The 12,016-nt window shown below is 40.1% G+C and overlaps 2 protein-coding genes across 11 annotated transcripts in view; one reads left to right on the top strand and one right to left on the bottom strand.

Annotated features, from left to right (window-relative positions):
* clcn2a (chloride channel, voltage-sensitive 2a) overlaps positions 1-12,016 on the top strand; it is a 44,429-nt gene that overhangs the window by 728 nt on the left and 31,685 nt on the right. For 3 of the 10 annotated variants that reach the window (XM_072441493.1, XM_072441491.1, XM_072441488.1), the window contains exon 1: positions 3,898-4,240. The exons of 1 other annotated variant lie outside the window; for it this stretch is intronic. In XM_072441493.1, coding sequence (XP_072297594.1) covers positions 4,190-4,240 — 51 coding nt within the window. In that variant the 5' untranslated portion in view covers positions 3,898-4,189. Of the gene's footprint in view, positions 1-3,895; positions 4,241-12,016 lie in introns of those variants that run through there. 6 more of the 10 variants (XM_072441490.1, XM_072441498.1, XM_072441496.1 and 3 more) reach the window with 6 other exon arrangements.
* Positions 1-12,016, bottom strand: part of itm2cb (integral membrane protein 2Cb) — a 93,724-nt gene that overhangs the window by 56,312 nt on the left and 25,396 nt on the right. The window lies entirely within an intron of this gene.

Raw genomic sequence — 12,016 nt, 5'->3', positions numbered from 1 at the left:
GTGACCACATGACCAGGATTTTCTGTCTTGAATTGTCTGGTGCTGGAGGCACCTGCAATCTTAGATCTAATTTCCCCCACACATCTTCAGGCATATTGTAAGACCCTTCTCTGCTTTTTTGTCCTCTGTTGTCCTTGCAAGATGATCTTTTCCAGGCTGTTGTCTGCTCCTTGTACCTAAACAATGTCAGTCAATTCGTCTATTTTAGGTCTGCCAAGGATGTAAGGACGTGCATTCATTCAGTTCAAAATTATGTATTGTGATTATTTAATTATTGTTCTTTAATCTATGGCACAATGCTTGCCACTCATCACCATTTATATCAGGGGTGTCACATGTTATTTAAGTGCATATGAAGCACAGGGCCAATTGGGGGCCACAGATTGATGGTCAATGCAGTGACTTAGGGCCGGATTTGGTTGATTCTATATCTTGGTTGTCAAAAGTATCAAAAATAATAATACTAAAACTAGAATTGAAATTATGCACTAATTATCGATACAACTTCTTTTTTTCCCCAAAAATGTTACGGTTCCATTCCTTACCAGGTTAGTAATAATCTTGAGCTTTATCAGAACTACTAGTACAAGACCACATTGTAACATCCATCCATCTTCTTCCGCTTATCTGGGGCTGGGTCATGGGGGAGGATACTCATTTTGACCACTTGCAGCCGCAATCCTGTTTTGGTCATTACTCAAAGCTCATGACCATAGGTGAGATACAGCAACCGCATCACTGCAGATGCTGCACCACTTCGCCTGTCAATCTAACGCTCCAACCTTCCCTCACTCATGAACAAGACCTTGAGATACTTCCACTTGGGGCAAGGACTCCCCACCCACCTGGAAGGGGCAAGCTGAGGACCATGGCTTGGATTGGATGGAGGTGCTGATTTTCATCCCAGCTGCTTCACATGCAGCTGAAAATTGTCCCAGTGCATGTTGTAGGTCCAAGTTTGATCGAGCCATCATGACAACATCGTCTGCAAACTGCAAAGATGAGATCCTGTGGTCCCCAAACCGGACACCCTCCAACCCCTGACTGCTTCTACAAATTCTGTTCATGAAAATAGTGAACAGAACCGGTGACAAAGGGCAGCTCCGGTCATACAGGAACCGGACAGCCCTGAGCAAAGGGCCCTGGACCCCGTACTCCCGGGGCACATGTGGACTGGTTGGGTAAACCCCCATGGACCCTCGAGCACCTGATAGAGAATATAGAGCTGGTTCAGTGTTCCACGACCAGGACAAAAAACACTCTGTTCCTCATGAATCAGAAGTTCAACTATCGGTCGGATTCTCCTCTCCAGTATCCTGGAATAGACCTTACCGGGAGGCTGAGGAGGGTGATCCCTCTGTAGTTGCAACACACCCTCTGGTCCCCCTTCTAGAGCAGAGGGACCACCACCCCGGTCTGCCAGTCCAGTCTCTGACCACCACGCAATGTTGCAGAGACGGCGGATCTCATTCACCAACAACCTCAGTGACTTCAGCTTGGGTGATGGAGTCCTCACTTCGGAAGACATAGCATAGAAAGTACTATTATTTAGTGAGGAAAGTTAGTCTATTGTCTTAAAAAAAAAAAAGTGTTTTATTATCATTGTGGCATAAAAATGGAAATCGAGTTTGACATTTTTGTATCTTGACAACATACACAGGTCAAATTTAGTTTGTGGCCATTCATTCATGATAAAAAATATGATATTGGCAGCATTTTTGGCAGCACAGCAGTAGCTTCCATAATAACTTCCCGGCTGATGGATATTATTGATCCCTCAGGTGTCATCTGGCTATAATTAAAGGGTAATTTACTTGGTTTAACTTGATTCATGTGGCCCGTTTGCCAACACTCAAGCATTTGCTATCTTGCCTGGTCACAGTGGCAGTGAGTGGGTCTATGCACAAATACTGCCTCACTAGTGTTTAAAATTATGAATCAATTCTCAGTGTTTAGTTGATATTACACATTTGTGTCTTTGCACCTGTGTTGAGGCCATCTTGGCAAATATTAGCACTGTCTGGCTTCTAAAAAATGCTCCTCTCAATAGCTGGAAGTGTGTGATCGCTCAGGTGTGAGTCTCCCTCGGCACTGTGCACTAGATTTCAGAAGCAGTGAGGAGCTTGTCTGGAAAGCCTGGAGACATAAGCGTAGGATTTTCATACATGTGTCATCTTTAAAAAGACAAAAAAGAAAAAGATTGACCTTCAAGCTAAAAACAGCAACTCACTTTTTGTTAACTGAACACCATGGTGAAATGTTGTTTATCACAGAAACAGCTTGATGATCTATTATTCAGTAGATGCCCACAGTATTCCTGTAGAGTCAATTTAGTGATTATTTTGCTGTCACGTGTTTCAGAATGTGCTATGCAATGTCCAACGTTTGACTCAGGGATTGTCATTTCTCTCTAAAAGTTCTGATTTGGGAAGTTTCTTTAATCCTTTAAGTACTAATGTGAAATTATAATACATTTTCCTTTTATTAGCATAACATAACAAGCCTTACATTTGAATTTACTCTCTGTTATGTTGTGGTCTACTCTTGGTTGCTGTATCTTTAATTGTAGCTTTAGCTTTAAGTCAGTAAGCTTTTTTAGCATGTTAATCACCAGAATGTAGTCATATAAAGCACAGTGCTAGTTTAGAGTTTTGTCCCGCAGCTTGATAGAGCGTTTGGGCCAAATCCAGAGAGGAGTTTACTGTCCATCACTGTTCTGTCAGTTTCTTCTCAGCATCAAAAATAGTTGTGATTCTAAATTGCTACGTAGCTAAGATGTTGAGTTATTGGAGACAAACTGATGAATAAATGAATGCATGAAGCTTATACTGGTATTTTGGTTTGCCTCCTGGTGGTAGCATAAGTCTTAAATATGGTGGCTGAGTGACTATAGAACAGGCGTAATAGTATCCTCCAGCAATGATAGTCATCAACAAGCTCAGCTCAAGATTTGGAGATGGGTCAGCACTGCTCCTGATGGGCTGCTGTACCATTGAAGGATGAGCCAAAGGCAAAGTGTTTATCTTGATCACATCTACCTAACAGGCACCTAAGGCTCCTATAGCCTTGGCCGGCAGGTGGCACTTCCCCATTGTTTTGCACAATGAAAGTCTGGCATTGTGTCATGGGTTTGATTTATTATGGATTGTTCTTGCATTGGTTTGGCAAGATTATTACACTAGAAAATAAACAGGGATGGCACACGTCGTTGAACGTTGGTCATAGCTGGAATCCAACAGCCAAAGCTCATGAAACGAGACTGCTTGACTATTTTTTAAATAAATTTGTACGTTTTGTGATTCCCTCAAGAACGATCTGGTAAAAACAATTACGCACGGTCTGCATCTAATGATGTATTTTGTATTTTATGTCTCGTCGCTCCAGAAGTAAGAATTGAAAGCAGCGCTCTGATTGGCTGCACTTGGGCGGTTCACTCTAGGTTCACTTTGCCATCTTCCAAATGCTGCTTTACGATGCATGTGAATATCATCAATGTGCCAAAGGTTTGTTAGAGCTACACAGATTTATTAAACCTTCAGATTTTGCAATGTGAAATACAGGAACCCCAGTTTTAAGTCTATAAAAATATCAAGATGTTAAAACGGTTTCTGCCTCAGATAGTATGGTATCAAAATGAAATGACTTTACATCACAAGCAAGCTGTCAAATAAATAAATAAACACATGCCCTGCTCAAACCTCTCCCTGCCGAATTAGTCATCACCCTTCAGTCCAGAGATGACTCAAATCAGGAGCAAAGGACAGCTAAGAGCTATCACTTTATCATCGAAAGGGAAAAAAAAACATGTTTAAACACATTTACCCAAAAACGTACCTTCACACAAAAGCACACAACTCAAATCTACAATATCATCAAGTCACCCTGAGAGCCTGAGCACTGAGTGGGAGGGGGGTGGACAGAGCACTTCTTTGCAGTCAGACCTAACCGGCACAACGGCACCGCATCAACAGCACCGCGCCAAACAGCCAGCTGCTTCTCTCCTCTGCTCCTCGCCGCCGAGACACACAGAGCGCGGGACAGTCAGCCTGTACAGGGCAGCTCCGCATCACGCACCACAGCCGGGGCTGAGGGGAAAGATACAACAAACAAAAGAAAGCATGCCCGAAATGCTACGTCACCCGGCAGTCTTCACGTGGTCGCGCAGCTTTGACGACATAATATCGTTGACATGAAGGGAAAAGGCGAGGAGAGCAAGCAGCTTCAGTATCAGCAAACTTTGGTGAGTTTCAAGAAGTCTGGAATTGACATATGAATTCTGATGTTGTGTTCAATGCAGCAATCTCCTTTACAAAATCCCCATCTTTATTACGCTTGATCTACAGGTGTTGCATCACTCCTGTCGGAAACTGTTTCTTATTAATTGTCAGTTTTGCACCAGCCTCACAGATGCATTGCTTGAGCTCTAGAGGATGGTATGCAAGCAAAAAACTATCAGTACATGTGTAGTCTAATGAGCTGTTAAGTTGCCTACAAAATGTCCGTACAGACCTATTCAGATTACATTTTACTCACGTTCTGCCACTGCTGTTTCATCTCTAGGATTTCCCCTTATCTTATTCCCCCTTCTCATCTCTTTCCAGGAGGACGACCCCTATAAGGACCTAAAAGTAGACTCGTTCTGAATGCTAACTGCTCCATGCACCAGTTTTTATGTGTCATGTGTATGTGGCGTGCCTATCAGTGCATCAAAATGTGAGAAATGACTCTGCAACATGAAGCTGTTAGGCCAGGAAAGCAAAGAGGTTTGGAAAATACATATTTTTTCTTGATTTTGAGTCAGTAATGGATTTGTGTGATTAGCTTTTTGTGCAGTTCAGGAAGCACCCAGAGGAAATCTTTCAACTTCCAACTCCACACAGATATGGAGATACAGTACTACCGGTAGGATAATGATATAGCAAAATAAGTTCCTGGGACCAGAGTGACATCGGTCATCACCTGCATTCTGTTGTTGTCTCCAGGGTAAGACACCAGTGTTGCCATTTCAAGTCTCTTGAATGTGGCTGGGTGCAACAGGCAGGGCATCTGGGAAAAAAATCTGCCAGATCACCATATTTTAGTTAATTGCATTCAAATGCTTTGAGTAATATTTAGATTTTGCCTTGTCATGATATTTTTATTTGAATTGCACAATTGCCATGACAATTGAGGACCATTGCTTGAAGCCCATGAATATGTGGATCAGGGCCGTTTCTAGATCTGTGGAGGCCTTGCTTCTTGGGGGCCCTTAGTTTGGCCAAATTGCTCATTGCATCAATCATCCACATCCACACTTTTTCACAAGCAACAATACAAAGCAATACTGTTTAGAGAAATAAAAAAAAATATAACAAATCATCTAATCCCAACTGTATGTATTAATTGGCATTTTTGAACACTTCTTTTGTGGATAGTCCTATAGGGACACCTGCAGGGACACTAACAAATATAGTTTGTATTAACATCAGCTTTTAAATTTATTGATTGAAACATACTCAACCATTTTTTATTTGTCACTAAAATAGTCTTAGCACTGTCATCATCAGATTATATGCCTGTGATATACTGTTATAACACAGTGCAAATCAATGGACGTTCATATTTGGGGCACAATGCCAGAAAACAGTACTGATACAGACAAAAGACGCCCTGCAATGTGTGATATGAACATTCTGAATAAACCTTTCATGTGGAACTGTCAGGTTATATGTAACACTGGCAATCTTTATTTGTTTTTTAAATAATGAGTGTCATTATTTAAAAAAACAACCCAAAGGCAGACAAGCAAAAAAATAAGAATAAATTGGAAACACCAGAAAATACATTTTATTTTTAATCTTGGTTAGACACATGCAGTCTTTGTACCAGCACCCTTTCTTTCAGCACTCTTGGTCAGTCCTATTTTTCTACTGTAAATGTCATTGCTGAAGTTGCGTGTGTGTTTGTGTGTGTGTGTGTGTGTGTGTGTGTCTGTGTGTGTGTCTGTGTCTGTGTGTGTGTTTCCTCCATGAGCATTGAGCGCATGTGTTTGTGAGCGGCACATCTTCTGGTTCGCCTGTGACTGTATGTGCTGGGCCCTGGAGACGGCGAGTGGTTCTCTTTGCGCTTGTTTGTAAGGCGATCGATGCCCTGCTGCGCCTCTAAGTGTAAAGATCAATAGTGATGTAAAATGGCAGCCGGTGTCCCCTTCGGATCGGAACGTGCCACCAGCCCCCCTCCCGCGGCTTTGGGGCCTTTAGATCAATGGCTTTATCATTAAGTGGCTCGATCCAACTCTATTACCCTTCCCTAAAAATAGATGCTTGTCTGTGTCTTTCTGCACATGCAAGCAATACATGGAAAGAACTGTCAGAAAAACATGACACCCAATTTATCACATAGATCTTCTTCAAAGTCAACACTGCTCAATAGAAGAGAATGGCATGCAGGGCTAAAACTAACAATTATTTTAGTAGTTGACAAGTCGACGATTCATTTTTCGATTCGCCGACTAGCCAAACGATTATTTCTATTGTACATTGGGACTTTTTCAAATACACTACCAACCAAAGAAAGGTTGAAATATTGAGACTGAAAGCTTCTTTGTAGAGAATATTTACAAATCAAGTGTATTAGCGATACAAATGAGAAATAATGAAGTCTTTCTTGACCTTTATCTCGACTAGTTATGATTAGTTGAGTTATCATTACAGCCCTAAAGGCAAAAGTAGTAATGGCAGATTCATAGCGCACTCCATTGTTGGAGCGCCTTAATGGATAACATTATATTTCAATGTTGATTAAAGTGCTTAATTTATATGTTTTTTCCACCTGCACTGATGATAAAATCACAGCAGAAGGTGATGCTGACGAGATAGAAGCAAAAAAAAAAAGGAGATTTGACTGATAAGTTTGGCAGAAAGGCTCTGCATAGACATTGCAGCTCCTCCACCAAAGGCATTGTGCTGAAATGCCACTTTTCAAAATGCCATTTGTTAAGATGGAGTGTTTACCAAGACAATTAAGCTTGGAAGGTTAAATGTATTGTTGTGTACGAGCCTCGCGAGCTGGGCTGTCTGGGTGCATAATGTATAAAGATAAGGTTTTGATTGCGCATATTTGATTTTGGATGTCACTGTTGCACTCAGTCTTTTTGTTGGGCATTGGTTCTTTGTTTCATTAATCTGGTTGGAACACGCCTGAATGTTTTTATCAGGAATGTAACTGAGAAAGAAAAAAATCACCATCTCAATCTTAGTTTTATTCTAATAGTCTCATCCATTGTTAGAAGAAGAAAAACAATGCATTCATTCCTGTTTATAGTTTGTTTACTATTTGTTTTACATTTAGTTTGTTAATAGTTCAGTCAGCTTGTAATGATCCAATCTAATCCAATAGCATTAAGATGGAGCAAACTTATTTCCACCAATTTAGACGAAGTAATGAAGTCCTGGGTGACACATTTCTTCATTTAACTTCCCAAAGGAAATGTGTCCTTTATTATGCCTTTCAGGGTTTCTGAAATATACTTGGACCGCTCTGCAATATGGTTTCACATTTTATTACTTGACATAATGGCTTTGAATGGAAAATAATACAGAAACAGCTTATTGTCTGGCAACATTAGGGAGAAAAGCATTTTTCCACAAATACAGTAATTTACCTGGTTGCATAACAAATACTAAAAGTACAAAATATTGCGCTCGCCGGTGGCATAGTGGTTTAAGATGTCCCATATGTGCTGTGTTTACCTTTTGCTGAATGTCTCTATCCTCTTTCTTCCCATTTCATGCTACAACCACCCTGTTTCGGTACAAATACAAAGTGAAATACAGTGAATAGTAATTTATTGGAAATAGACTTGATATGGCTTTAAGATTGCGATTCTTTGACACAGGGATGTGGGGGTCTTGGTGGACATCAGAAAGCAGATAAAAGGTTCTGGGCATTAGCTGATGTCAGGTGCAAAGCATGCTGGGTCGTGTGTTGTAAAGTGGCTTTGAATCTTCTGCCGCCTGTTGAATGGAGCGACCTTGAGGCAAGTTAAAATGCAATATTTCTGTATTTTATACAATTGGCCACAAAATTCTCTGCAACTTTACAGCCTTAATAAAGCATGAAGAAAGACTGAAATCATAATCAACAAACAGTAAATTAAGTAAGTACCTAATTAAGGGTTAGGGTTAGTAGTTAGGATTAGGGTATTAGAGTATTAGCGTGAATCATATGCATTATGAATTAAGTCTTTCTTTTTGTTGTATGTTTTATTAAGGCTAGTAACGCTATTTCATTTAGCTTAAACATTTCATTACATATAATTACTTATTTCATGAGTGATTACTTTTTATTTTATTTGTAATTTTTTTTACCCCACTTAACTTACAATAAACTAAACGACTAATGGGAAAAGCCAACACATTGATTTGAATTGTAGAAGATGGGAGAAAATGAAAAAATGCCTGTAACAATGAAACAAGGACTGTTATAATTAGCCCTTAAAGATCGTGATGAGAGTGCAGATTCAGACAGGCTTGAGTATCTTGTACTAAAGCTCTTTTTCCTCAGGAGTGTTTATCATCATGTATTATCATGAGCTCTATAATGAAGGGCACGGCCCTTTTGATAAACACAGTTGATGAACACTTTTTTTGTCATAATCTTTTGAAATCACAAAGTGTCTCACAGGTAAAGATTTGCATGAATTCTTAGCTGCTCAATAGATCTGTAGATTTAAGGGTTCAATTATTTAAGTTTGTCATGAGAATCACTAATACAATAAAAGCTGATGTTGGTGTTTTCCTTTAATGCACAATGCAGCTGAAGGACTTTCATGCCCTCAGTGTTTTACCCTGCACATTTCTCTGGTAAGCATGCGGGACAAATTTTACTCCCCATGGACTATCCCCTAGTACGCCCAAGATCAAAGCATCAACAGAAATACAAACCACTGCACTCTTGGTCCTTTGTGAAACATTTACCCCCTGTGAAGTTTCAAAGCTGATTTTCCAATGTCAGGCCCCGTGACTTTGTGGCTCTGGGTCGGCCCACGCGAAGACTAAATCTGTTGTCGCCGTTCTCGTCCCCACCTTTTGGTTTTTGTTCGTAGCTGCTCTTCTCAAAGGCTAAACGGGCCGGCGTCCGAGCAGATGTTCCATTCCACATGCGCCTATCATTTGCAGCGGCGGGAGGGGGCACCATTTGGCTGCGGCATGGATCAAAGTCACGAAGAAAGAAGACCCTGGCCCACCTTTTACCCATAAATCCCACCGGCAGCATGCACGGGCCACTGCGGCACAACCCCATCATACAGAGAACATGTGAACTGTCATTGAGAGTGTGCTGTATAAATATAGTGGCTCTGTTTCCCCCCCTCTTTTATTCTATACTGTGTGTCCGTGGACGATTAATATTTAAAGCCATACTGAACATTTCTATGTAAATATATGCACACAGCCAAGCAGGATGAGGCAGGACTGTTTTTTCTTTATAAGACCGAGGACTGAGTATCGGTCACCTTAAAACAATAAAAAAATATTATTGCTCAAGTATAAAAAACTCACCTTATTAGAGAATGCATATAGCAAATGGCAGAAAACGTGTAATAATACTCCTACATGTAAGATAGCTGCAGTTGTTGTACACACTAATGGACACAGATTGGCTCCTAATGAGTGACCACGCAGTCGACCGGCCAATGCACGATCTGCTTGTTCTTTTCTCTTTTGTTTTCTGGTGTAAAGACTCGCAGGCCAGTTGGGATGGTAAATAAGAGCGTGCTGTTTGCAGTTAACTTGGAACACTTCACAAGGATTACTGAGGCATTAGGGATTCACAAAGGCAGCTATTGCAGTTTAGAGATGAATATAATTTGACACTACAATAGAAAACATGGAGGGTTGTATTAATATGGCGCTTTGTGTCAGGTGTGCAATAAATGTGTGTACTCGTTACTTATGTGCGTTGTTTTTTTATATTTGTGAAATGTAGTGTTGTATGTGAGTAGAGGAGTATAGAGCAGAAGTACGGTGTATGTGGTAGAATTTATTTAGGTAAACAGTGCAAAATAAGGAGTCTGTTGGGAGGACAATTACAGGACTAGAAAAGAGCAGATAAGTAGAATAAGGAGATAACACAATGATTAGATCTGATTTTTGACGTGTGGTTACCTGCCCGTGTGAAATGTGATAATCAACAATATGTGGAGTCATGGGCCAGTTAATTAGTGGATTTTATTGCCGGTAATTGTTGAGTTTTATTTATTTATTTATTGTTAATTGTTGCTAATTTAAGACAAAGTACAATGAAACTTAAGATAACTGCTTCAATCTTTAACATTTTTGTTTTCATGTTTGTCTTTGCCTCATTAATGTGCCCTTCATTGCATCATTTTCTTTGTCAACACCTGCACGGATGTGAACAAATATATGTAACTATATTGACAAGATTAGCCTAATCTGACATTTCAATAATCTAATGAATCCAGAAATGAGAACATCAGACTTTTGGTGAGCACGTAAACATGATATGCAAATTGCCCATTAAATGTACTTGATGGACTGAGTGCATATGATTGTTGAAAGACACCTTCACGGTGCGCGCTGCAGTCAAGGTGTTTGTGGCGATAAGACATACAACAAAAAAATACATAAAAAATGTAATTGGTAAAAGTGAAGAGGTATTAACAGTTGTGCACAGTGCTTTTGAATACCATACATTTATATTTTGCCCCCCAATGAAATTGTCATGTAAAATATTGAGCTACGAAGTTTGAGTTTCCTCTCTAAACTACAATAGAATTTCTCGTCTGAGAAGCTTGTTCTCCAAGATATTTTGGAATGTGAAAATGTTGCATTTTTATGTGTACTTTTGCACTTGCACTTTTTCACACTCTGGTTTCTTTTTGGGGCGTCCTGTTCCTCCGAGTCAGCGTTCTGCCCACTCTGTCCCACACGAAACTGGCTTTGGTCCATTCTGAGCCCTGTCACTTCCCCAACCCTATCCCCCATATTCCATACACACTGACACACACAAACCCACGCACACACGCACATACACACGCACACGCGCACATACACACGCACATACGTACACACACGCTGACTACGGGCCACTGCAGCAGAAACAATCACCTCTCAGCTGGATCTAAAAATAGCTCATGCAGCATGTATGGTGTAATCTCATATGGGGAGGAAGGGGTGAAGTATAGAAAGTGAGACCTGCTCCCGCACACGACACACAGGAGGCTATAGAAGGCTCATTTCAATGGGATAAAGACTAGAGTTTACGGCTGTGAATGAGAGAATTCTATTAAGAGGAGATCGGAATTGAAATGTTTTAACACCATTGATTTATCAAATGAAATGTAAAATTGCCTTATGTTCATCTTTTATGAGGAAATTGAGCAAAGTTGTTTAGATTTTTAGTAGTGTTTCTAAAGTTTGTGGGGGCTACTCCTGTTTAAGACCTTTTTTTTTTAACCAGGAAAGTCCATCTGAGATTTAGCATCTCTTTTTCAGAGCAGTCCTGGCCTATTGTACATGTTTTTAGTGTTAGGGTAAATCTATACAGACACAGGGAGAACTTGCAAACTACACACAGAGAGTGTGTGCAGTGAGGCGCCCTTAGTTAGTGTAGTTGTTGTCATGTAGTCAGATGAAAGTTATTGGAGAGAGTTGGTAAAGTGTTGGTAGTGGTAGTAGTGATAAATGTCAGTATAAGTAATAGTAGGTAGTACTTTACTTTATTTTACACACATGTTTGCATAAATCCTCCGGTGGTTAGAGTAATGTGTTTCTGATTGGATCATATGCCTATGATTCATGTACTTTCATATTCTGTAAATAAAAATGTCATGTATTGACTGAAAACTGTAGACATGTTTTATAATAATAAAGCTATTGTCATTACAAATCCACACGTATTATCTTCAGATTGCAAGTTAGTTCTTTGCAGGTGATGTATCAGGTCATAACGAATTAAATATCAGACAAAATCAAAAGCAAATTCCCATGAGAACATTTGCACATGACATTTCTCT

This window comes from Eucyclogobius newberryi, unplaced genomic scaffold, assembly GCF_026437365.1.
Source record: "Eucyclogobius newberryi isolate DKJ021-1_F unplaced genomic scaffold, fEucNew1.0.hap1 SCAF_12, whole genome shotgun sequence".
In the NCBI taxonomy this organism is placed as follows: domain Eukaryota; kingdom Metazoa; phylum Chordata; class Actinopteri; order Gobiiformes; family Gobiidae; genus Eucyclogobius; species Eucyclogobius newberryi.
The sequence above is the reverse complement of the archived record's forward strand: the minus strand, read 5'-3'. Positions and strand labels throughout refer to the sequence as shown.